Source organism: Thamnophis elegans, chromosome 15, assembly GCF_009769535.1.
Source record: "Thamnophis elegans isolate rThaEle1 chromosome 15, rThaEle1.pri, whole genome shotgun sequence".
Classification (NCBI taxonomy): Eukaryota; Metazoa; Chordata; class Lepidosauria; order Squamata; family Colubridae; genus Thamnophis; species Thamnophis elegans.
Window position 1 is genome coordinate 24,645,304 of NC_045555.1, and position 27,818 is coordinate 24,673,121.

Genomic DNA, 27,818 nt, shown 5'->3' on the forward strand with positions numbered 1-27,818 from the left:
CAAAAGATTTAGGGCTAGATAAACTCACAAAAATTAAGTCAGGAAGATCTTTCGTCTGCCAAGGAATGCCCAGAGAAATTCACAAAGAGTATTTTACCTGTGAGAGTTGTGTTGTTCTCCCCCCACTTGTTAATGTTTAGAGGTTGATCAGAAAGACAAACCATGACATGTACATTATGATGTCATTGTTCAAAAGACAAGAAAGGGGCCAACTATGTCTTTATATAATATGACCAGGGGTGGGTTTCTCGCCCCGTTCCAACTGGTTCGGTTGGAACAGGGCCGGCGGCGTCCTCATACACGCGCACGGTGCACGCATGCGTACTAGCGTCTGTGCGATGCTCCAGCTGCTCCTGGAGGATCGTGCAGGCGCTGTATGCGTCCTGCGCATGCGTGGAAGCGCAGAACTCATCAAAACCGGGTAAGGACCGCGGGCGGGCGGGTGCGCCCTTCGCCGTTCCCGGAAGTTACTTACTTCTGGGTTCGCCGACCAACCGGTTCGCAGGGACCGCCGCGAACCGGTTGAAACCCACCCCTGAATATGACTAACATTATATCATGACTTGGTGTAGTGCAAATGTCTCCAAACTTAGCACCTTTAAAGGTTGTGGATTTCAACTCCCAGAATTCCCCAGTCAGCATGATTACCAAGTTTGGAGACCCTTGGTCTAGTGGTCACAGCACCAGGCTACAAAACAGGAGATGGCGAGTTCTAGTCCTGTGTTATCCTGGAAGCCAAACCAACTGGGTGATTTTGGGCATCACAAGGAGACTTCAATCCCTAGCCCTGCCTTAGGCATAAAAGCCAACTAAGTGACTTTGGACCAGTATCTCTCTCTCTGTGTCCAATCCATCTCATAGTAATTGTTGTGGAGAAAAGAGAAGGAATAAGGAGTGTTAGGTAGGTTCGTCACCTTGAATTATTTATAAAAATAATATAGTAAAGGTTCTCCTCGCACATATGTTCTAGCTGTTTCCAGCTCTAGGGGGCGGTGCTCATCTCCGTTTCAAAGCCGAAGAGCAGCGCTGTCCGAAGACGTCTCCATGGTCATGTGGCCGGCATGAATAAGCACCAAAGGTGCACGGAATGTTGTTACCTTCCCACCAAAGGTAGTTCCTATTTTTCTACTTGCATTTTTAGGTGCTTTTGAACTGCTAGTTTGGCAGAAGCTGGCACAAGTAACGGGAGCTCACTCCGTTATGCGGCGCTAGGGATTCGAACCACTGAACTGCCGACCTTTCTGATCGACAAGCTCAGCATCTTAGCCACTGAGCCACTGCATTCCTTAAAAATAATATGAAAAAATATATAATTAAAAAATGAAACATATAAATTGTTTTATTTGCATGACGGCATAATTGTGGTTTTTCTTAGATGCCTATGCCCAGTTTTTTCCACTTTGCTGACTGAAGGCCTCCCAGAGATTTTAAGACAAGACCCACATTCATTTCTCACCTGAGACTAAGCCAATGTAGCTTGTGCATCTGTCCTTCAACATGTTGTGCAACATCAGTCGTTGTGATTTGGAAGCTACAGCTCAGAACACAAGCATCTTTTGCACTTCCCACAATTGTGGTATATTCAATAAATTGTGATTCCACAAAAGACTGGCTATTGAAATATGTGAATCTCATTATACAACCACTGCACTGCAATCGGCAACAACAGATTTTGGGAGTACAACACTAGGAATATTCCAGAATTTTCTGGGACAAATATTTGTCCAAATCAGGCCTTATACAGATACTTTTATCCTACTGAAAAAAAGTAAAGCAGTAAGACTGATGAAAAAGGGTAGATAATTCAAAACTAGTTTAAGCAGGATTGCAATACTGATATATAAAGCCTATGCCATTTCTGTCATCTTCACATCTCAGCAGAGTCTTTTTTAATTCAACAGTAAGACATCATTTTATTCTGGTTTATGTTCTGACCTAGGCTTCCTGATTAAGTAAAAATCACATACTTAGTCCCAAAAACCAATTTCATTGTATTTATTTTGTACAATGACAATAAAGGCTATACTAACTAAAAACTTTATTTAAACGGCTGTGAATTATGTTGATTCACAGCCGATAAAGATTCACAAACAGTCTGTGATGGTCTACACCAGGGGTCACCCACCTTTTAGACCTCAAGAACCACTAACTTCATAATTTTAAATGAAGTTAACTGAAGAATTAGTGAATTAGTGACGGGATAGTGTCCTTCAGGCACTTAGCTTGGCCGCCTGTTTGCAGAGAGAAGCACCTGGGGTCAACCCTAGCTTTGCTGTTCATTGCAGCTAGGAATCTCAAATATGGTCAAGAATGAATGTTTGTCTTGTAGCCAGCCAAGGCTCTTGATCAGTCTCCTGAAAACTCTGTCTCTCTCAAGGAGGCTGGCTGAAGTTTCGTGCGCTCCTCACTGAAGCGCCTGGACTCTCAGGGAGGGAGGGGCAGGCAAGCTAAGTGCCTGAAGGACCCCATCCCATTAGCTAACAGGATTAAATTATTTTGGTGGGCCGTAGTTTGAGGATCCCTGATTTAGTGCAATATAAAAAATGCAAAGATTTTTTTGCAGACCATCAAAATTTTCTCGCAGAACACCACTAGGTGACCACTGGTCTACACCCACTGCATTCTAATTTTGGATGGCTTCAACAAGAGAACATTTCTGGCATATTGCACAGAAATAGAAATCTAAGTAAAATTGTACATGTTAATACATTACTGGGGTGCAATAAAGCAAGCCAGGTCTACCCCAAGAGGACGGAGCAGAGGAGAAGCACAGAATGACAAAAGTATTACCAAAAGTGTTGCTGTAGCCAAAGTGTTTTAGATGTATAAACAGTTTCAAGACTTACTTGTCAAGGAAATCCTTGTCCACCACAGCACAGATGTCAAGAAGAGGGTTTCCCATTCCAAAGAGGACATTTTCACTGCAAGAGAAAGTTATTCAAGTTACTTCATTTTACAAACTTCAGAGTACTTATAAATCCTCAATATACAATAGTTCATTTAGTGGCCATTCAAAGTGGCACTGAAAAGTCACTTATAGCAACAGCACTTAGATTTATATACCGCTTCACAGCGCTTTATAGCCCCCTCTAAGCGATTTACAGAGTCAGCCTTTTGCCCCCAACAATCTGGATCCTCATTTGACTGACCACCAATGGATGGAAGGCTGAGTCAACCTTGAGCCAGTCAGGATTGAACTCCTGGCTGTGGCCAGAGTCAGCCTGCAGTACTGCATTCTCTCCTTCCTTCCTTCCTTCCTTCCTTCCTTCCTTCCTTCCTTCCTTCTTAGCACAGTGTCCTGCCCACGGTCATGTGATTCCCCTCTTGACAAGCAAAGTCAATAAGGGAAGCCAGATTCACTTAACAACTACAGTGATTCACTTCACAATTGTGGCAAGAAAGATCGTAAAAGGGGACAAAACTCACTGATCATCTGTCTCTCTTAGCAGGGGGAATTTCGGCTCAATTGTGGTTCTAAGGTGAGGACTACCTATACAAGCTATACATATACAACCACGTTGAGACTGCAAAACCTTTCTCTCTCTCCCAGGAAGTCAGGATTAATAAATGACCTAAACCACTGCGCCAAACAGAGATCAATCAAGACCTTTCACAGATTTGTTTTTAAGCTTTTCTGTGTTTGTGTAAAAAGCACAAGGCAGCAGAGTTCACAGCAGCTAAGTGGCTTTTGAAATCCTCAAATGTTATTTTATCAAGAGGCACACTTGAAAAATCCTGAAGATAGCTCAAGCTGCTTTATCTGTAATCCAGATTTTTTTTAAAAAAACCAAAGGGAAAAAAGCAACTTTGTGGGCATCTGATGCCTGAGGAACCATTTAAATTCACTCCGTTTGCTGGAAAGCAAACATTAGATCAAAGTTTCGTTGATCAATTCCTGTAAGCTAGCTTTTTTCTGGCCTTGAGATATGTTGAGCAAATACCTATCAGCATAGCAATATACCCCAAAGGCTACGAATTTTTAAAAGGAGTCATGGATAGAGCACGTGCTTTCCACATTTCAATCTCTAATATTTATTTAATTGGTAGAAATAGAACTTGATTGTTATTGCTACATAGAATGCATTTACAGCAGGGTGTCAAATTCGTGTCGTCATGGTGGCGTATCGCTAAACCAGGCATGGGCATGGCCAGCACATGATTGCATGCTCACAGCACTGACTTACAGCCTTGGCGAAAGTGATCGCTGATTTCCATCATGGTAAAACAGATGCATCAAATTTTTATGCTGGTCTTTCTGGATAAAATGTATTTTATGATTCATCTCTAGCTTATGAATTACTACTAACTAAAATTAAGAGCTTAAAAGTGTCTGTGCGTTTCTGTGTTTGGGGTGGGGGAAGCAAACATTCTTAATGGTTTATTTTGACTCCAGTTAATTAAAGATTACAATCTTTTTCTCAAAGGGAGCCCAGAACTTTTGACGTCTGAAATGGAACCCAAAGGTTTTAGAAACATTTTAGGAAGTCGCACTGGCCCTGTTCAGACACCAATGCCTAGATTTTATCAGCCAAATGAGCCCTGTGTCAGGTTTTTTTAATCCGACATTAAAATACATAAATGAAAAAAAAAATTAAACTTACATTTTTTAAGAATTTAATTTTTTTTTAAAGTAAATTAAAAAAATATCCAAGACTAAAAATCCTTTTTGTAAAAGAAAAAAAAGGTGCGTAGAGGTTTATTTGATGATAATGAACAAGTCTGCTGACTTATCTCACTACAAGCGAAGAGGATCATGGAAATTATTGATGTTAACAGAAATGTATCACAATAAATGACTACAGCTGTAACTCTTTTAAGAAGATGCTTCCAATTCATAAGCTCCATGTCACAAGCTAGTCCAAAGTTTATAAAAGAATGTTCACATGTCATATTGTCTCTTTCAGGTTCAGTTCACCAACAGATCTGAAAATGAGGTTTCTAAGTAAAGGTAAAGGTTCTCCTTGCACATATGTGCTAGTCGTTCCTGACTCTAGGGGGCGGTGCTCATCTCCGTTTCAAAGCCAAAAAACCAGCACTGTACAAAGATGTCTCTGTGGTCATGTGGCTGGCATGACTAAACGGCAAAGGCGCACCGAACACTGTTACCTTCCCACAAAAGTTGGTTCTTATTTTTCTACTTGCATTTTTTATGTGATTTCGAATTGCTAGGTTGGCAGAAGCTGGGACAAGTAACAGGAGCTCACTACTTTACGCGGCACTAGGGATTCGAACTGCCGACATTCTGATTGACAAGCTCAGTGTCTTAACCACTGAGCCACTGCATCTCTGAGATTTCTAGAGAAGGCCATTCTAGAAATTTCAAGAGGATGGCCTCATGTAGGCTGAGCTGCAGTGAAACTGTTAGGTAATTTTCCACGAGACTGGCAAACAGAAAGCCTCAGTTCATTTTCAAACATCATGCCACAGGTTTTTCCCCCCAGTAATTTTATTTTTCCCCTCTGGCCTTGACTAGTGCCAAAATTCAAGCCTGCAATCAGCTCTCAAAAAGTTGAGACGCCTCATTACCAAAAATTAATTAATAAGAGTCTTCTGGGAAGACAGGAATATTACTGGCATATTTCAGCTTTATTTATAGGGTATGTTCGCTACTCAGAGTTGGCTTTGATTCCAGTGATATATAAGTCCTGTTAAATAAACTTGGAAAACCGGAAAATCAATGTTCAGCCATGAAGCTCCCTTTGTAATGGGGTTTATACATTGTTGTAAAGCAATTGTTGTAAAGTCTAAAGAATTTCAGCTAAACTACCCTGAACGTACTGGACCCATAGGTATATAATTGGTTATTCTGATATCTGAAATATCTGTTATTTCAGAACTATGTTGAAAGTCTTACAATCACTTGCAATTGTAAGATAAAGGTAAAAGTTCCCCTCACACACATGTGCTAGTCATTCCTGACTCTAGGGGGCAGTGCTCATCTCTGTTTCAAAGTCGAAGAGTCTGTCTGAAGACGTCTCCGTGGTCATGTGGCCGGCATAACTAAATGCCGAAGGCACATGGAATGCTGTTAGCTTCCCAGCAAAGGTGGTTCCTATTTTTCTACTTGCATTTTTTACATGCTTTCGAACTGCTAGGTTGGCAGAAGCCTGGGACAAATAATGGGAGCTCACTCCGATAAGCGGCATTAGGGATTTGAACCGCTAAACTGTCGACCTTTCTGATCAACAAGCTTAGTTACTGAGCCACTGCGTCCTTTGCAATTGTAGCAGAACATTAAACACAGAAAGCCATCCATTATTATGGCAGTCACAGCAAAACTGCACTTGGTTAAAAGAAAGGGAACATATTCCATCCATCAGCAATTCCTACAACTCTGTGCCCCCGTCAGGTTATCTCAAACTTCAGATTGGATAAGAAGTGGATGAATTAAGATTCAGGCAGGTTCTGTATTGATGGATTTGGGTTCCCAGCTTTTCCGAATCAAATCGGAAGGACTGCAGAGACTTGATAGAATCCACGAATCTCAAACTTCAATTTAAATGAATTTGTTTACAAACCCCCGATGGCTTGTGGCTCTCTTAATCCAGCCAGATTATGGATCCATGCAGACTATGGAGCCAATTGCTCCATCCCCGGAGCAATTTGGGGTTTGGCAAAGGCCAGAACCAAAGCCTGAAAGGGCTCCTGATGATCCAAGACCAGAAAGAGCCCCTTCTTCCATACTGTCCTGCCTGCCACAGAGAAGGCCCTCCTACCTAAGCTTTGTTGCAAGAACCGCATGGCGCAATCCCATCCTTGCCTAAAACACCTGGCAATGCCAAAGGAAACCGGGCTAAATTCACCGCATACTTTTTTTTGCTTTTGATCTGGGTAAGCGTTTCAACATCAACTCCAATTAGATTGCTGAGACAATCATCACACCGGCCCTGCTTTTTGGGCACGGTTTATTCACTTAGAACAGTGGTTCCAAATGTGGGGCCCAGACCCCACAGGGGGACAATTAGATTTTTTAATGGGGGCCATTTGAACCTTGCTTAAACCAAGTGAATGGCCTTTTAGGCTTCCTACACATGAGTAGAGTTCACTTTTTGAGTAAAGTAAGAATTATATGTCACAGGGAGGCATCAGGATTTTCGAGATGTTTAGGTAGGCCATGGGCAAAAAAAAAAAAAAAAGGTTGGGAACCACTGACTTAGAACCATCAACTGGAGCCTTGCCTGAAGGCTTCTTGCCCCGCGGGGTCAGAAAAAGCCACAGGATCGGAAGAGGTTCTCCAAAGAGAGCGGCTAGGAAACAGCTCCACCGAGCCAGAAACTTTATAGAGAAGAGCTTTAGCGGGTTGGCTGGGAGAATCCAAGCCGCTAGCCGAGCCCGCCAACCGGCATTACAGCTAAAATGAACCCTTCGGATCCAGATCCGGGCAAGGTTTGTTGTTTTTTAAGATCCGGGCTGTTTTTCCCCTTTGAAGCGAGCTGGGGAAGAAAAAACCCTGTAATCATTCGCCAGACTTGTTCCTAAGCGGCTTGGCGACTTATCGCTGCAGTGCACCGCTTCCCAAAATCTTTAGGAGGACGGGGGGGGGGGGGGGATTCGAGGGGGAAAAAAGAGGGTCAGACCTCCCCGCTTAAACCGACCCCGCGTCCCGGGTATTCCGGGCGGATTCCCTCTATCTCTCCTGCGCTTAAAAGCAACCCCACGCTTTGGTATCCAGAGCGCCAACGCTCACGCTTTGGATTCCAATCACCACTTGCTGGGGCTCCGGCGAGCCAGTAGAGCCCCCCCGCTCCGGTTCAGCAAGCACCACAGACCGCTCCGTCCGGGGAGGCTGCCCAAAAGAGCCGGGCAGAGGCGGGCGGGAGGCGGAACAGCCACGCTCTGTGGCTTGCAGGGGATGCGGCGACTGCCCTCCTCCCTGACCGCGAGGGAGCTAAGCCTCTCCCCGCACGCGCCTGCGGAGCGCTGAGCCGGCGCAAGTCCCGCCAACTTAGTTGGCGGCGTTTGGGGGGCAGCGGGGGCGGCCGAGCATCCCCGCGCTCTGCTCTTCTCCCCTCAGGCGGCGCGGAGGATCCCTTGAAAAGCCCGGGTGGACAGGGCGAGGCACGAGGCGCCCACCTACCTGAGGGTGGCCATGGCGCCGGCGGCTGGCGAGCAATGACGGCCCCCTCGCCTGCGCGCAGGGCGCTTCCCCCGCCTGCCGCTCCAGGCGCGCTCTGGGGATGGAGCCCGGGGCTCGGGCCGCCCGGCCGCGCCTCCCTTCTACCCAACGTGCCCGCCGCCATTGGCTGGTACGGGGGAAGAGCCGGCTGTGGGAGGGGGGGTGCGCGCTCCCGGGCGGGGCGCGCCATCTTTGCCGCGCGGGGACGCGCCCCAGCTCCTCCCTTCCGCCGGGCGCCTTGCGGGCCGGGGAGACGCGGCGCGCTCCCGCGGCCGGGGCTCGGGAAGAGGCTGCCCCACCTGTGCGCCGCAGATAGGCGCGCCGAGCGGAGATGCTTCGGCTTCTCTGCGCTGGGGATGCCAGAGCTCCCGAGCCTGCTTGTGTCTTCCCCCGGGCCTCGTGGGAAGGGGCTGGTGCTCGAAGGGGTCCCGGCGCTTTTCTCCCTTCGCAGGGCCGGCCGGACCCTCGAGGTGCTTCGGTGCCGTTTCTCTCCCGACTTTGCGGAACTCAAGACGGAGGTCCCCAGCGACGTTGAAGTCGAGGCTGCCCGACTGCATCGCGGCAACTGTCTCCCCCGGTGTGGCCGCCTTTCGCGCGACGCCCTTGTCCCGAATTCAAGCGGGGCTCCTTCCTGCAATTCCCGTTTCAGGGTTTCGTGCAAGGCGTCCAGTCGCTGAACTAGGAGGGCCACGACCGGCTCCTCTGGGTGACTTCCTTCGAACCTCGTGAAGGGCTGATGCTCCAATGCGAAGGGAAGGAGGAATAACGTGAGAAACGGGAGGAAGCAGCACAGCAGCCGAGGCAATGGGGGGATACGAGGAACCCAAGTTTGGATCAGAACTGGAACCCGAGTGAGTGTCTCTGGCAAGCCCTCTCCACACTATTCTTGTGAACATAAAGGGGTGCAGAGAGGAAGTGCGTTCATATGTACAAAATCAATGTCGGCTATTCTTCAAGGTAGCCTGGAATAGAAACCAAGGCCATGGGTGCCAATTCTAAGTAAAAGGTACAGGTTCCCCTTGCACATATGTAATAGTTGTTCCCGACTCTAGAGGATGCTGCTTATCCGTTTCAAAGCCGAAGAGCCAGCGCTGTCCGAAGACGTCTCTGTGGTTATGTGGCCGGCATGACTAAATGCCAAAGGCGCATGGAACACTGTTACCTTCCCACCAAAGGTGGGCAGTATTTTTCTACTTGCATGTTTTTTACATGCTTTCCAACTGCTAGGTTGGCAGAAGCTGGGACAAGTAACGGGACCTCACTGTTACGCAGCGCTAGGGATTCGAACTACCGACCTGTCTGACTGAGAAGCTCAGCGTCTTAGCCACTGAGCCACCGCATCCCTAGTATAAAATAGTTTTACTATAAAACTAATACAGGGAATCCTTGATGTATGATTACTTGTTTAACAACAGTTCAGATTTATGATGGCCTGGGGGGGAAATGACATGACCGATCCTCAGAGTATTATAACTGTTGCACCACCAGATTCACTTAATGACCGTGTCCACTTAACAGTGGTAGTGATGTAGCAATAGCAATAGCAGTTAGACTTATATACCGCTTCATAGGGCTTTCAGCCCTCTCTAAGCGGTTTACAGAGTCAGCATATTGCCCCCAACAACAATCCGGGTCCTCATTTTACCCACCTCGGAAGGATGGAAGGCTGAGTCAACCCTGAGCCGGTGAGATTTGAACAGCAGAACTGCAGTCAGCTGAAGTAGCCTTCAGTGCTGCATTTAACCACTGTGCCACCTTGGCTTAATGACCACAGCAAAAAAGGGTCTTAAAATTGGTTCCATTCCCATGTGCTGGTGACCAAAACTCTGGTCCCAATTGTGGTCATAAGATGAGGAACCACCTGTAGCTGCATCTTCTTATTCTAAATGTGCTTCCCCTCCCTTTACAAGAACTGCAGAGGGTCTTAGGAGCTTTCTCAGGCTGCAATTCTAGGCTGGACTCGGTTTCCTTTTATATGACGGTGGCTGGGTTGCAGCTGTTCCTTGGCGTTACTTCTTGTACTAACTGTCACTATTTTCAAATTAGCAAATGTCACACACACACACACACACACACACAAACACACACACGAAACAGAGCTACTCGGTTAAGCCACCTCTTGCCTTGTGCTTTAAGTGAGGCCTGGGGAAAGAGTCCTCTGCATCGTGAAGGATGAGCACAGAGGCCACAGTTTCTGTGAGAGAACCATCCCAGGCCCAGCCAAAAATAGGGCCCAGGTGACAGGAACCTAGCCAGACAAACAAGTTGAACAGGTGAGGGCATGGGGGCTGCTGACCTTCTGTTCCAATAGCTGCTTTCAGGTGAAGAAGCATAGCTTTGGAGATCAAAAACAGGTATGGCTACATTACCTAACTGGTGGCTGCCTCAAACTTTTCCTTGTTTGTATCTTAGGGAATAGTAGTAGATCTTAAAACCAAGATGGAAAATAAAGCCGTGACGTAAAGCCTTAAAAGTTGTGTGAACCCAGCTGATGTGGCTTATTAAGTACAATTTGGTTAAACAAGACAACTTCATAGGTTGCTAGAAAAGAGCCAGTGCACTGCATTGCCTATCAGAGTGCTGGCACGTCAAGAGCGCCAGAAACCGGAAGGAGAGATAACCGGCACGCATGCACACACCGGAAAGCTGTGCTTCCGGTTTCTGGCGCATGTGCACCGACCAGCTGGTTTTCCAATTTCTGGTGTCCATGCATGTGTGAAACCAGCTGGCTGCTGCACATGCGAATGCAGGAAGCCAGAAGACCCGGAGTCCAGTGCATGCATGCGTGCCAGAACACTGCTCCTCTGGTTTGTGGCGCTCCCATGCATGCAAAAACCAGCTAGCGTGCGGGAACTCAGGAGAACAACAAGCAATGGCTCATGTGCCCGGAAAGATTGCTCCGCATGCCACTTCCGGCACATGTGTCATAGGTTCGCCTATCATATCACATGCTCTGATGATCAGGTGTATCTTCAACATAACAAGTTTCTAGCTTTTGGGGAACAAGCTCTTAAGACACAAAAACTAGAAGACTAGAGAGACAGATCTCTGGACAAAGCGGGGCCTATTTTTCCTACACAGTACCTAATTTGAGGGCCCCACACATTAAGAAAATGGAAAGTTAGGCTATAAACACAAATTCACACAAAATGCTCAACAAAGTTTGCTGGCTTAAGCCAGGATGTTATATAGGATCCAGCAAACGGGGGATTACTAAATCACGGTTTGATATGTGACACTAACTTATATATAGCTATCTGCACTTAAGAGTCTGAGCTAAATAGGAAATGCTGCTCTGGATAACAGATTTCCAAGAATAACATATGGCAGGCATAACAAAATCTGTTGGAAGGAAATAACTCACAGGATACAATTAGCATTCTGGAAATCAATGCTTTTAAAGCTTTTATTTAAAATTTTAAAGCTTTTAAATTTTAAATATTAAAATTTTTAAAATTTTAAAGCTCCTTGGTGCTGGTGTTATAGCTAGTCAAAGAAATCAAAATCAAACTAGAAAATTCAAATGCCTCCTCAGGTATCACCGTTGCCGACTGCATTAGTTTCCAGAGGTTCCCGGATTCTTGAGTTGTAAATGCCTAGGATTATCATAATTACGAAGAAAATAATGGGGGAGGCATTAGGTTTGCAGCAAGACAGGTAGCTCACTTATGGTCTCACTTAGGACCATAGCTCAGTCATTAAGCGATGCAGTGCTAAGATGCGATATTACCTGTCCGACTTACAATGGCAGTGTTAGGACTGAGGCTTCCCAAGAACATGAAGCAAACTCTTTGTCCTGACAAAAAACCTTTTTATTAATTGACTGTGAATTCTCATTCACATCCAGAAAAGTCTTTCAAGGGGGGATTTACAGTCACAGACCTTATCTGGCTTGGAGAGCTGCCAGGCCAATAGCTGCAAAACTTGGCCAGGAGTCTCGGAGAGTCACAAACCAATGAAGCAAACTAATTGTCTCCTGCAAACTCCACTCCCCTTTCGCTCCTATTTCCTCTGGGAGGGGCCATTCACCATCCACCTGTGGCTTTACTCCCAAAATGACCCCCGTTCTTTAGCTGTTCCATCATCTGGCAACTCTGCACATGTGCACACTGGGAACAAGCTCCAGCTGTTCATCTGCCTCACTTATGTCTGACTCCGAAGGCAGCTGATAACTGTCAGACAGCCCTGGGCCCATCTCTGCCTCCAACACAGAGCCCTCATCAGAGCCTTCCCCAGACTCCAGGACTGGCTCATATTCCTCCCCAAACCTCCTCACTGTCAGAATCTTCTGCCAGCTCTGATAGCCACTGGCGGGCCACCACAGGCAGTTCTAATTGAAACCTTCCCCACTGACTTTGCTTGTCGGCAGCTGGCAGGAAGGTCGCAAATGACGATCACGTGACGACGGGACACTACAATGCCCACAACCACAAGGACCCATCATAAGTGCATTTTGGGCAGCACAATTATAACTTAAAAACTGTCCCTGAACAAGAGGACATTAAGCAAGCATTACCTGCACATGATTTCAAAGACACCTCCAACTGTACTTTGCCAACATCCAGCATCCTCAGTCTAAAACTCTGGAAACACATACTCACACACTTGTTGTGCGAAGGTCATTTTCCAAAGGTTCTTTTTCTTAAAAGTACCTAAAAAGAGCAACTGACACATTTACATCTCCCCAGTAGAGCTGTTCAAAGTCTTTTAAGATATATCCAGGGGTGGGATTCAGCTGGTTTGGGCAAATCGGATACTAATTTTACATCTGGTTCGCTGAACCGGTAGTGGCAAGGACTGACTGGCCCCACCCCTCCCAGGAGTCTCCATGTGGCCCGTTTTGGATGCCAGGTAAGTGTAGGGCCCGCACGAAGGCTCTGGGAAGGCGAAAAACGGGCCTCCCAGAAGTCTGGAAGTAGGCCTGTTTCCAGCCTCCGGAGCCCGCGGGAGGTCATTTTTGTCCTCCCAGAGGCTTGAGAAAAGCCTCCGGAGCCTGGGGAGGGTGAAAATGCCCCCCCCACCACCACTGTGGTGCAGGAGGGTGAGTAGGCCACGCCCACCCAGCAACTGAGCAGAGAACCAGTTGCTAAAATTTTTAAATCCCACCCCTAGATAGATCCCGTCGGGGCCTCAGCAGAAAATCCAGAAGTCTATCCAGCCTTGAAATGCAAATTGCTGATGAGCTTCATCAACCTTGCACTCCCCGTCACCGAGGAAGTCAGACATCCATCAGCAAACATTTTCAGGAAGTACCTGCTTCCTTGTCCCAAAGGTGCTTTTTTCTTTCAAGAGGCAACAGGACTTTCTTGGTGTTTTTTTTCTTTGAAGATGTTTCGCTTCTCATCCAAGAATCTTCCTCAGTTCTGGCTGAATGATGGGGAATGGACAGCTGAACATTTGCATTACAGAATTCTTTGCATTCTGTAAAACTTCACACTGCTTTACAGCCCTCTAAGTGGTTTACACAGTCAGCCTATTGCCCCCAATAATCTAGGTCCTCGTTTTACCCACCTTGGAAGGATGGAAGGCTGAGTCAACCTTGAGCTGATCAGAATCGAACTCCTGGCAGTAAGCAGAGTCAGCCTGCAATACTGCATTCTAACCACTGTGCCACCACGGCTCTTAATCCAAACCAACAAGAGGCAGTGAAAACCACGTGCTTCCTGAACTTGTCCTGGTAGGGCAGTTTCATCATTCATTCTAAATTTCCACTAGACAATACTGAGTTCTCCAACAGCTCAGCCCATCCAGCGGAAGGGCAGGGCATCCACAGTGCACCTCTTCAGAGGAGTCCCCTGCTGTCTCTTTATGGGAAATAGTGGTAGTGACGTATTTTATTTTCCTGGGCTCCAAGTTCACTACAGATGAGGACTGGAGCCAAGAAATTAAAAGACACTTGTTCCTAGGGAGGAAAGCTATGGCAAATCTCGACAGCATACTAAAAGACAGGCACATCACCCTGCCAACAAAAGTGCAGGGTATAGTCAAGGCTATGGCTTTCCCTATTGCAATGGATGGCTGGGAAAGTTGGACCATAAGGAAGGTTGAGTGCCAAAGAATTGAGGCCTTTGAACTCTGGTGCTGGAGAAGACTCCTGTGAGTCCCTTGGACTGCAAGGTGATCAAACCAGTCAGTCCTAGAGGAGATCAACCCTGACTGCTCTTTAGAAGACCAGATCCTGAAGGTGAAACTCAAGTACTTTGGCCACCTAATAAGAAGGAAGGACTCACTGGAGAAGAGCCTCATTCTGGGAACGATTGAGGGCAAAAGAAGAAGGGGACGGCAGAGATTGAGGTGGCCAGATGGAGTCACCGAAGCAGTAGGCATGAGCTTAAATGGACTCTGGAGGATGGTAGAGGACAGGAAGGCTTGGAGGAACATTGTCCATGGGGTCGCGATGGGTCGGACATGACTTCATGACTAACAACAGCAGCAACATAGTGCCTATATATTATTCATTAATCTGGAACCATGTCTAACCTGCCTTTCTAAATAAAAGTCCTGAGCGAATTCAAAAAAAGTTAGGGTTAGGGTCAGTTGACTACGATGTTGCTTTTCTCTTTCCTCTTCTTTTTTTCCTTTATTTTTCTGCACTTTTTATACCTTTCTTCTTTCTTTTACTTTAATTTGTAGTAGTTTTTACTGTGAGGACTAAGAACTTCAATACAATTATTAACAAAAAAAATTGCAAAGTACCACATCTTTCTTACTATTACTATATACAATATACAGCAGTGTTTCTCAACCTTTGCAACCTTAAGCCTGGCTGGCTGGGAAATGCCGAGTGTTAAAGTCCACACATCTTAAAAGTTGCAAAGGTTGAGAAACATTGATATGCAATGTCTCAGTCATCCAGTCAACCATGGGTAATGGTTGTCCCAAAGGTGCTTTTTCAGGAGGCGACTGGATTTTCTTGTCTTTTCTTTTGAAGATGCTTCGCTTCTCATCCAAGAAGCTTCTTCAACTCTGACAGGATAATGGGGGATTTATACTCCTTGCAGGCAGCTGGTCATTTGCATGCTTTTAGAGCAGGGATCCTCAAAGTAAGGCCCAGGGGTCAAATACGGCCTGCCGAAGCCATTAATCCGGCCTGTGCAGGGCCACGAGGCTGCCCCACCCATATCGCCTCACCTACTTGGCAGCCCCCACTCACTTTCTGGAGGCAGAGGAGGCCAAAAACAGGACGCATGGAGGCCTCATCTCCCCAGCCTCCAGAGCGGGAGGGAGGAGTGGGGGGAGAGAGAGATAAACACAGTTCCTCGGAGCACCCCAAAGCAGCCACAAGACTTCACTAACCTGCTTTCCATCCCCAGGAGCATAACAAATTAAAGTTTAATTTGTGTGTATTGTTTAATAGACTACTATATTGGCCACGCGCACTTAGCCATGCTCACCCAGCCGGTCTGCCCTCTCCCCAGCAGTCTGAGGGACCTTGAACTGGCCCCCTGTTTAAAAAGTTTGAGGACCCCTGTTTTAGAGGGTCTTTGAAGCACTTGGAGGTTTATCTGTGTCCTCAGAGTCACCTGAGTGGTGCAAATGGTTCTTGCAGTCTGCCATTTTTTTTCCTCTGGAAATCCATTCCTACTCCCACACCATTCTTATAAATCCTTCCATTCCCCATTATCCTGTCGGAGCTGAAGAAGCTTCTTGGATGAGAAGCGAAACATCTTCAAAAGACAAAATGAGAAAGTCCAGTTGCCTCCTGAAAAAGCACCTTTGGGACAACCATGACCTGGATGACTGAAAATCTCTACAGACTTTTAGCTATACAATTTGGGATGAACACCCTTGGAATAGTGTGGGAGTACGAATGGATTTCCAGAGGAAAAATGGCAGACTACAGGAATCATTTGAGCTACTCAGGTGACCCCCGAGGATACAGATAAACCTCCAAGTGCTTCAATGACCTAATATATGCTTACCTTTTTATGGCATTTGTTATATTTCATGTAAATTCCATCTACAGTGACTTTCAAACATTAGAAGCAATTAAGGTGAGAAGCTTCCACATCCTTATAAACTAAAAATCTTTTTAAAAACTGACAATTACATTATTGTGTGCATGAACCTGGATACTGTATTGAGGGTCCATTTCTTTTCTAACACAGTTGTAGTTTACCAAATGACTCAGAAGGAGCTTCCCCTGGGAATGTATAACATTTCAAAGGGTGGACAGCTTTATGTTCTGGCCTAGGCTTCCCAAGATCATGAAGCTGAATCCTTGTCCCGATAAAACCTCTTTTATTTAGGCTAAAGGGAACTCCTCTCCAGCGAAGTCAACAGTCTTTCATGACCAGGCCCATATCTTCCAAATACCACTCTGTAGCAGACAATACTTGGCAAGAAGTCAGGAACAGATCTTCACCCTAATGGACTGAACTCATTGTCTCCTGCAAACCCCCCTCCCCTTTCGCTCTTCTTTATTCCCTATGGGAGGGGTCATTCACCATCCACTTCTGCCTTTATTCCTGAGTCGGCCCTCGTTCCTTAGCTGTTCCCTTCATCTGGCAACTCTGTGCATACACACAACAGGAACAGGCTCCAGCTGTTCTTCTGCCCCACTGATATCAGACTCCGATGGCAGCTTGTAACTGTTGGGCTGCCCTGGCCCCATGTTTGCCTCCAATGCAGAGCCCTCATCAGAGCCTTCCCCAGACTCCAGGACTGGCCATTTTCCTCTCCAATCTCCTCACTGTCTGAATCTGCTGCCAGCTCCACTGCCACTGGTGGGCCACAACACTTTATATATTTGACCGATCAATAAAGAGATTTACTCTCACATAAAATGAGGACCTAGGTTGTTGGGGGCAAAGTGCTGACTCTGTAAGCCACTTAGAGAGGTCAATTTAAAATGCTTTGTTGCGTGGTAGGATTTAACACAGAGCATGTATGACGCAGAACAAAAACAATGACTGAACAGTAAATATCAAATATCATCAGCCGTTTAATTTAATTCCTTCTATCACCTTTCCACCACGGAAGACAACGCAGCATAGATTACACAAAGGTAAACATAATTTATAGAGAAGCAATGAAGCCAACATAAGGGGGGGAAAGGATTTTGCACAACGCTGAAAACTCAAAAGAAACTGCGTCAGCTGCCTTTACACGATTGGGAGAGCAAAGCAGTGCATACAAATCTTAAGTGCTAATAAAACAAACAGAATAACATTTGAGTTGATCTTAAAAAAGACTAATAGTAATGCCTCCCCCCCCATCTCTTCCTCCCTCCCTCCCTCCCTTCAAGACAACTCAGGGTTGTCCACAAGAAAGAAATCAAAAAAGTCAAGATGGTGGCCACCTCAAGGGATTAAAGCCACACCCACCCTGGCCACACCTTTGCAGCCCTCCTGAGGTCAAACACAACTCTGATGCAGCCCTCAATGAAATCGAGTTTGACACCACTGAGTTAGACCAATAACATCAAAAGGTCTTAGCATCACCCTGCCGAATCAAACATCATCGTTATATAAATTATGGGAATTACTTAGTTTATGCCAGTCACCAGATGACATCCTAACACAAAGTTGTTATCCAGGTATCGTCGACTTATAACCACAATTGGAAGGTGAACTTCCATTACGAATCAAGGTGTTGGTCAAGCAAATCATGCCCAATTTTGCAACCTTTTCTGCCACCGTTAAGCAAATCCCTGCAATTGTTAAGCAAATCTGGCTTCCTCCCCCACCCCACCCCACCATTTGCTTGTGGTGAAAATCACACATGGCAATCACATGACCCCAAGATGCTGCAACCGTCATAAATACATGCCAGTTGCTAAGCACCTGATTTTTGATCATGTGACTGTAGGCCACCAATGATCATAAGTATCAGTTGGAAGTCACTTTCTTCAATGTAATGCCTCTGTAACTTCAAACATTCACTACAGAAAAAGTTGTAAATTGTGGACTACCTATAACAGTGATGGCAAACCTTTTCAGCACAGAGTGCCCAAATCAGAATGTGAGTGCATGCACACTCTGGCCAGCTGGTCTTCGGGTTTCCAGTGTGCATGAAGACCAGTTGGCTGGCATGCATGTGCACCCAAAAACCAGAAGAGCAGCTGGTGATAGCGCGTGTGCCCAGAGAGATGGCTCTGCATGCCACCTCTGGTACGCATGCCATAGGTTCATCACGGACCTATAATGTATGTGACATTATTTAACCCACAAGCCCACCCTTGAAATATGTGCTCCCCACAAAAAAATTAAGACAGCAATGCAGTTTTCTTAATAAACTCCGTCAAGGTTCATGGACTCCAAGACTGTGGAATTAAGGTTGCGAGACCCCACACAGGGCCTGTTTTGGATGGCACCTCCGTGATGGGAAATAGAGGGGCAGGAGCCTGGCCTTGGGGTGAGGGAGTCAGATTGGGATCCTTTGCTGCCCCATTGTTCCGAGAGAGGGGGTCACTCCAGCAATTTGGCTAGATTTTCTTTCATTTCTTTCATCTCTTCTTATAAAAACACAAAGAAGGATTAATAAAACAAGGCAATGAAAGAGTGCCAAATATCCACAAATGATTTACTTAATCATAGTTTAATCAACAATCCTTGTATTTGATATGTGGAAACAGGGCTGGTTGTTGCCAAGTTGAAAGTCAAAAGCAAAGCGACGACACTAGAGCCAAATGCAATGCATAGTTTACTTTCAATAGTGCTGAAAAATAGACCCCCTGATTAATTATTAGGTTCTTGAACTAATGTCACTTGCTTAACTGAGAAATCTATCCTGTTTCAGAGTCATTTTTCTCTCTCCTATCGCATTCACAATTCAAGACCAAGCCCTCCAATGCAATTCGTAGGCAATTGAGTATACAAAAAAGAAAAATTACAGGATGACTACCATATTTTTTGGAGTATAAGACGCACCTTTTTCCCTCAAAAAAGAGGCTGAAAATCTGGGTGCGTCTTATACACTGAATACAGTATTTTTTGCCTCCCGAAACTCCACCCCTTCACCAAAATGGCCGTGCAGAGCCTTTAGGAGGCTTTCAGAATGCTCCTGGGGGCTGGGGAGGGTAGAAATGAGCAGAAAATGGCCCATTTTGCCCCCCAGCCCCAGGCAGCACTCTATAAGCTTCCTAAAAACTATCCGTGCCCTTTTTTTGACAAAAAAACGGGCCTGTTTTCACAAAAAAACTGACCATTTTTGGGAGGTTTGCAGAGTGCAAAACCTTTTTTTAAAAAAAAATTCCTCTTCAAAACCTTGCTGCGTCTTATACTCTGGTGCACCTTATACTCCGAAAAAGACAGTATCTTACTTATTAAAGTTCTTTAAGCTTTTACAGCACTGAAAGAGGGGGAAAAATCTATTTATATAGGTCTCTACTATGAATAAATCTGAAAAAACTTTTGTGTCTATCAGATATATGGCAATTTTTAGCTTAAAGTTCACCTTATGATTAACAGATTAACAAAATTGGAAGGGACCTTCTAGGCCATCTAGTCCAACCCACCGCTCAAGTAGGAGACCCTATACCATCCCTGACAAATGCAGTCCAGTCTCTTCTTGAAAGTCTCAAGTGATGAAGTTCCCACAACTTCCAAAGGCAACTTCTGTTCCATAGGTTTATTGTTCTCACTGCCAGAATGTTCCTCCATATTTCTAGGTTGAATCTCTGCTTGGACAGTTTCCATGTGTGAAGCTTCCAGAAAACAGGATCTGTAACAGATGTTTGTTTGGGGTTTTTTTGGAACAAATTTCCAATTTTGAAAATCTGAAACTCTGGTCATTCTGGGTTCAGAGGATATGGAAAGTTACAAATTTTGGTTCCAGAGTGCAGAGTCCTGTGGGTGGAATTTGCTTTGTGAGTCTTGAAAACATAGCTTATAGGCATGGACGATGTCAAACCAAATTACTAAAGATTAAAATAGCTGCTTTACATAAATTTTAACAGGATACACCTTCATTTGTGTACCTTCAAAAACCACAATTTAAGAAGGCGTTTCATTGTAAAAGATTCTCTTGACCAAGAAAGGTTTTCCTCTTCTTTTGTAATGGAAAGAACCATCCAAATCTCTGGCATATCAGGAAAATAATTCCTTGTTTCCGTAAAATATGCATGCAATGCACAAACCCCTTAATCCCAAAGTTGGACAAGGGAAAACAAAAATGAATTTCTATAAAAGGAAGAATCACATGAAGTATGCAAAAAAATAAATAAATCTGCATTTGGAAAGATTCTTCAACACCCAGATGTCAAAGGATGTCGTTAAGATCATGACAAAATTGTCAAGATTTAAGACAATCATCCAACTTGGAAATGCCAAGCTGGAGAAGACTAGAAAAGGAAGTTTAAGATTTTTGCTTTGAAAAGTCAATTACTTTTTTAAAGAAATAGGCAACCTGTATCATTAGGAATCAGCATGAGAATTTCGATTTTCAGCTTGGCCATGGGTACCAAGTGTCAATTTATTTCTCTGCATGTGTTATGGCATTGAATGTGTCCTGCTTCCAAACGTTAGATTCTGTTTTTTAGACTTTCCTGCAATTTGCAATAATCATCTGAAAACTTTCCACTGTTTTCCCAGATATTCTGCTTCTCTAAACTTGTTTGCTTACAGATGTTCCATTACCCAGCAAGATAACATCATAAGTGCTTTTTTACAAGAAATTTCTTGCTTAACAATTAAAGTAAAACAAGTTGCTGTTTTACTGTCATCTGAACAACTTTATTAGTTTCTTCTACACAGTACATCCACAATTCCCTATTCATATTTAAGTATATAGTTTGCCTTTTTACATTTGCTTACAATTTATCTTTTTTTAAATTAAATATGATTTCATTTATTTCTTGTGAGTTGACCCTAAAGGACCAACATTGGGAAAAACCAAACGTTCTAAGTGCAACTCTTCTAGACTGCATGACCAGTAGGTGACACTTCAGATATTATTTCAGCTTCTTTATTTGGATATTTTAAATGCCAGAGAGGCAGCAGAGGGTGTGAGATGCCACTGCTCTCACATGGGATTAGACGTTAGGTAAGATGCCCACTGCAGGACAGGAAGCATTAAGCAAGAACTATAAAGCGGCTATAGGAGGAGAGGCCAAGTGCAAAAACCCAAAGGATTTCGGGAAATTGATGTCCTCCAGCATTCAACCCTGCAGACTTCAGCACAGTAAACATGCACAGAAAGTCTATGCTTTACTTACTCTGTAGTAAACTCTTCTGGTTGAAGCAGACTTTACTTCCAAGTAAGAATACATAAACTAGAGGAGATTGGTTTAGTCCGCTTGTTGAACCTGTGGATGACCATCTTGGGATGACCATCATGGGTATCTTGAGGAGAAGGAAACCATAAGTGGTCTTGGTTAAGGTGTTGGACCAAGACAACACAGGTTCAAGTTCACCCTCAGCTCTGAAATTTCCCCGGACAACACCCAGGATGGCTGTTATACAACATGGGGGTCAAACTCGATCGCGTTACATGACATCCCATGACGTATCGCGACATTTTTCAGGTGCTTTGCAGAATAGGCTATGCATCCCCTAGCTCGCTCAATCATTCATCATCCGGTTTAGCCTCCGGAGTTTTAATCATCTCTGTTGCTCTTCTTGCACACTTCCCAGGGTCCAACTGAGCCTAAACTTGTTTTTTTAATGCAAGGGAGAAAGACGGAGGTATCAGAATGAAATGGGTTATCTTTAATGCACAGAACATTAAAAGCAAATGGCAAAGAGCTCAGGAAAGGCACTCCACAACGCACGTCCTTGAATCTGGGCTCCCAACGTTTTCTCTGCAAATATGTTTTTAATCTCCTTGGTCAACTAACATTTATTTGGCGTTGCAACTTTTCTTTCTTTAAATGGGACTATTCCCTACACACGTTGTGTGAACTTAACAGACTTTGATCTCCTATTTTCTAGATTTTTACACACTGCTATGTGGTTTTTTTTTCTTTCTAAAAATGCTGCTTTAAAAAAAGAATGTTTTTCGGTAAATAATTTAAAGTCACAAGAAATTAAATTAAGAACCGCTTAAAACTACTCAATGTACAAATTGCAATAATGTTAAACAGTAAAAATTCAGATGAAATAAAATTAATCGCAAGGTGACATGGCAACAAGAACTATTAAAATATTAGCATCTTAAAAGGGCAGGGAGAATAAAGGACTTTTGCACAGAGTCCAAAAGAGACACGAGATATTCACTGCTGGAATCCAATGCTCCAAAGGACAATCTCGAACTTACAAAACCAAAGAAGAACTAAAACGAAGGGCTCTGCATATTTCATTTTATTTGGAAGAAGCACTTTGGACTTTGCACAAAGTGCAACAGCTGTCTGTTATTCATTAAAGCTGCCTATGTCCTTTCAAGATTCTGGTCTGACTGAGTACTTGAATTCTTGAAAGGCAGTGTTAATCAAGCTTAACAATGTTTAAAATGGGTGGACTTCAACTCCCAGGATTCCCCAGCTGGGGAATCCTGGGAGTTGAAGTCCGCCCATCTTAAATGTTGTTCAGCTTGATAAACACTGCTTTTAAAGCAACAGAATCCTCTTCAGGATGGATTCGCTAACTCTTAAATGGTATTTTCTGGACCTGAAGCACTTTGTAAATAACTCTAGCATATTTTGAAATGGATCTACGCGAGGCAGAGGTGTCACATATCACGCAAAGTCAAAAGCTTCAATTTACCAACCAAGGGTGGCTAGGAGCAGATTCCAAGGCCACCACATCTGACACTCGGCATAATTTGTGAACTTGGTCCATTTCTGTTGCAAATGAGAGACCTAAAAGAAACTCCCGCTCTCTAGACGGGGAGCCTGAAGACCTGCCTCTGCCAGTTGGCTTGGGGCTCCAATAGAGGTCGATCACTTGAGGTGGTTGATCGACTAATAGCAGATCTTACCTCAACCATGTGCATTCTCTCCCTCCATCCCCATCTTTTTAGTCATAAGTTGTATTTTTGTTGATTGTATTGTACTATTATATTCTACTGTACTGTACTGTATTGATGTATTTTGTACAGCCATGATGGTGCAGTGGTTAGAATGGAGTATTGCAGGCTAACTGAGTTCACTCTCAGGAGTTCGATCCTCACCAGCTCAAAGTTGACAACTCCATCCTTCTGAGGTTGATAAAATGAGGAGACAGATTGTTAGGGTCAGTAGGCTGACACTGTAAACTGCTTAGAGAGGGCTAGAAAGCACTCTGAAAGTGGTATATAAATGCTATTCATTCCATCCATCCATCCTTCCATATGTTATAAGCTGCCCAGAATCCCTTGCGATGAGATGGGTGGCAATCAATTTTAGATAGATAGATAGATAGATAGATAGATAGATAGATAGATAGATAGATAGATAGATAGATAGATAGATTCAAATTTCCTTCTTTAGTGAGAATTTCAAAAAAGGTCAAGGAAGAAAGTATTTTTCACCTATTTTTCTACAAACTTTCCTTTCAGGCTTTATATTATTTGCTGTGTATTATGGACTACTCACAGGATTTAAGTGCAGGGAAGAAACAAAGCAAACCAAGTTATATTTATGGCTCACTTAGCTAAGTTATGCTGAATATTAATAACAAGCAGATATCTTCTACTTTCAATCCCCAGTGACTGGGTTGCCACAATACAAATGCTTTATCTTTTCATGCTATGTGAACTAGCTGCAGTGAACCTTCACTCTGGAGAAAAGTTTTCTGCGAGAGTCACAGTGACACAACGGTAACACACTCCAATACACAAACTGCATAGCCATTGTATTTTGGCTCCCATACCTGAACATCTGAGGTGATGCAGCAGCCCTTCTCCAGCTCTACAGCTGCCATATTTGGGCTGCAAAAATCCAGATGTTTGCTAAACCTTGGCAAATAGCCTGAGTCCTCTTTGTTTCTTTGCTGCCACTGTTTACAAGTTTATTCAACATAGTCTCCCACTCCCTCATTATTTTAAAAAATCTTTAAACACCAAAACGGTGATTAGAACTTTGCTTTTGGAAAGTCACAAACAGATTTAAAAGACCAGATGGATTTGAAATAAGATTTTGGCATTAATTATAAGAATCCTTCCCATGGGAAGAAAATGATGTTTTGATTCTTTTTTTTAAAAGTGCTAAGATGTTACTGAAGTGCTAAAACTTTGAATATTAGACACTAGAAGGAACCAGAAGGAACTTAAGATTACAATTAAATGGAAGAACACTTACATTTGACTCATTAATACAGACTGGACAAAAATACTTTTAACACCGGACATATTGAAGGATATATGTAAGCAATGGGCGCAGAAATTAATTTTAAGCGTTTTTGCCATTTAAGAGGGTCTGCCATAAGGGCAGCCAGATAGACTGTGTCTGGAAGAGGAACACATTTTACCATACATGTCTGAGACTCATCTGAAAGTGATTCTAACAAGGAAAAGAATGATATGGAAATGGTACTAACCCAGTATCAAAAACAAAACCAGCTGATGTCTTAATACTTAAAAGGGGAATGCATAAAACAAGTCAAAAGTCAAACTTTCCTATACTGAATTTACAAAAGAGACTCATTAAAGCTTTGAAGAAGTCTGTGAGAAGGGATAAAGAAAATAAGTAAAAAGAAGGGCATTATTTGAAGGGACTAGAGATTGTTAGCAATAAAAGAAAGGTATATGAAGTAGAAAACTAAGAAAACTAAGATCATGGCATCTGGCCCTCTCAATTCTTGGCAAATAGATTGGGAAGGAATGGAGGTTGTGATAGATTTTATTTTTCTGGGCACCACAGATGGGGACTACAGCCAAGAAATTAAAAGTTGCTTGCTCCTGGGAAGGAAAGCTATGGCAAATCTAGATAGCATACTAAAAAGGAGAGACATCACCCTGCCAACAAAAGTGCATATAATCAAGGCTATGGCTTTTCCAGTTGCAATATATGGCTGTCAAAGTTGGACCATAAGGAAGGCTGAGTGCCAAAGAGTTGAGGCCTTTGAACTATAGTGCTGGAGAAGACTCCTGCGAGTCCCTTGGACTGCAAGGCGATCCAACCGGTCAGTCCTAGAGGAGATCAACCCTGACTGCTCTTTAGAAGTCCAGATCCTGAAGATGAAACTCAGAGACTTTGGTCACCTAATGAAAAGGAAGGACTCACTGGAGAAGAGCCTAATGCTGGGAAGGATTGAGGGCAAAAGAAGGGGACGGCAGAGAATGAGGTGGCTGGATGGAGTCACCAAAGCAGTAGGCATGAGGTTAAATGGACTCCAGAAGATGGTAGAGGACAGGAAGGCCTGGAGGAACGTTGTCCTTGGGGTCGTGATGGGTCGGACACGAACTTCGCAACTAGCAACATATGAAGTAGATTTATTTGATCAAAGTTAAAATAGACAGCCAGTTTGATGTAGTGGTAAGGCATCAGGCTAGAAACCAGGAGATTGTGAGTTCTAGTCCCACATTAGGCACAAAGCCAGCTGGGTGATGTTGAGCCAGTCACTTTCTTTTAGCCCTAGGAAGGAGGCAATGGCAAACTACTTCAGAAAAACTTGCCAAGAAAACTGCAGGAAGCCTCTGAAAATCAAACACAATTGAATGGGGGGAGGTGGGGGGAAGAGACAATAACCCTTAATGAACTTTTGTTGATCAGGACTGACAATAAAGTTTTAAGAATGTGTTTATAGGTAAATAGATGAACCACAGGAAGAAGACATTCTTTGTTGTATTGTAAGATAAATAGGTGATGTTACTAAAATTATTTGTACCTGTGATGAAGGGGGAAGTTATTTCTCTATATATTTTTCCTTTACTATGCTTAGTTTTTCTTCTTTCTCTATTTTTCTTTCAATTGTGTATTTTCTGCACTTTTTCATTTTTCTTGTTATTCTTTTCTTTTTCTTAGTTTGTATTAGCTTTTAATAGTAAGGCATTATTTGTATTAGTTTTAATAGTTAATATTTAATACACTTAAAAGAAACCCTAGATGGCAAATCCAGCAATACAAAATTATCAACATTTTGCTGCCCTCCAGTGGCCCCTCAGATACAGTACAGTACAGTACACCTAACCCTGTCATGCCACAGGGCTCTAGGCTCAAATTGGCAGTTAAAAGTTTGCAGCCAGTTAAAAGAGCTACTGGGGGTGGGGTGGGGGGCAGCATCCTATTCAGTGGAGATAAGCGCAAGGCTTGATTTTGCAAAGCTGAAAAATGGAAGTGCAAGTTTTAATATATATTTTCATAAATTTATTGATAGTTTAATAAATCATCACTTGCATGGTTCCATTATTCATTATTCAGCTCAATTAGAGCTCAAAGCTGAAATAGAGAGAGAGAGAGAGAGAGAGAGAGAGAGAGAGAGAGAGAGAGAGAGAGCGCTGGGCAAAAGGTTATATTTATTGTTGTAACAATGGTATAATGACCATATATAATTCCGTCTTCAGTCTCCTTATTATAATACAACTGTAAAAATATAGGAAATGTGTACGTAGTATTCCAAAAGAGGAAAAAGCAGGAAAAAACAGATTCCATAGCCCAAGTGGCAAGTGTGCAGTGTGAGCTCCCCTGTTCTTGAGCCACAGCAGACACATGGTATAAACCGGAAGAGCAACCAAGATGATTAGGGGACTGGAGGCTAAAACATACAATGAACGGTTCCAGGAACTGGGCATGGCTAGTCTAGAGAAGAAAAGGAACAGGGGAGACATGACAGCAGTCTTCCAATATTTGAGGGGCTGCCACAGAGAGGAGGGGGTCAAGCTATTTTCCAAAGCACCTGAAGGCCAGACAAGGAATAATGGATGGAAACTGACCAATGAGAGATTCAACCTGGAAATAGGATTTTTTTCTGACAGTGAGTGAGAACAATCAACCAATGGAACAGAAGTTCCCTTCAGAAGTTGTGGGAGTTTCATCACTTGAGACTTTCAAACAGAGACTGGACTGCCATTTATCAGAAATGGTATAAGGACTCCTCCTTGAGCAGGGGGTTGGACTAGAAGATCTCTAAGGTCCCTTCCAATCAATTCTGTTAATCTGCATCTGTATCTAACCCACCTGCTAATCTTACTGACCCCTGAATTTGCCCTACTGTTTCATGCCAAAATGACTGCTGGGTTAAAAATCCTATTTACACTAGGTTTGTGCACCACATGCTTTTGCTTTACACATGAGTGCAATTCATTGGAAGTTCACTAAGAAAAGACCCACCTGTCAATCACAGGATCCCAGTCGGTCCCAAAATTTGACAGTCAGAAAAATCGGACTTTTGCATCAAGCAGGGCCGCTCTACACACATACACTGGATATTTCAACACGTGGTATTCAAAAACCGAGCAATATTTATGGATGGCCATTTTAAAAAAGCCAAGCTGGGGGGGGGGGGGGCGGGGGGAGCTAAGACTTTTGCACAAGTATGTGTGCAAGTCACCTTCAAAGATGTTGCACACCCTTCCACACAAACCCAGCATTGCAACTAAGAGCAGGGTGGTAGCTGAGTTGTTACTATGGGAAGCCTTTACTCCCACTTGTGTGTGTGTGGGGGGGGGGGGGATTTTCTCTCCCCACAGAGCCACATTTTGTTGTTGTTGTTGGAGGTTCATCCCTGGAACCTTTCAAGAAGAGACTGGAACTGCCATCTATCAGAATTGGTATAGGATCTCCTGTGGGCGGAGGGGGGTGGACTAGATGACCTTCAAGGCCCCTTTCAACTCTGTTAAATGGTATAAGGCCTCCTGCTTGAGCAGGGGGATGGACTAGATGACCTCCAAGGCCCCTTTCAACTCT

At 44.0% G+C, this 27,818-nt stretch overlaps 1 protein-coding gene across 2 annotated transcripts in view; it reads right to left on the minus strand.

Moving 5' to 3' along the window:
• The window catches only part of ADK (adenosine kinase), a 280,019-nt gene that overhangs the window by 251,541 nt on the left and 660 nt on the right, over positions 1-27,818 (minus strand). The window contains exons 1-2 of one of the 2 annotated variants that reach the window (XM_032231652.1): positions 8,078-8,190; positions 2,847-2,921 (exon numbers count right to left, since the gene is read on the minus strand). In XM_032231652.1, the coding sequence (XP_032087543.1) occupies positions 2,847-2,921; positions 8,078-8,091 (89 nt within the window). In that variant the 5' untranslated portion in view covers positions 8,092-8,190. Of the gene's footprint in view, positions 1-2,846; positions 2,922-8,077; positions 8,191-27,818 lie in introns of those variants that run through there. The other variant, XM_032231651.1, reaches the window with a different exon arrangement.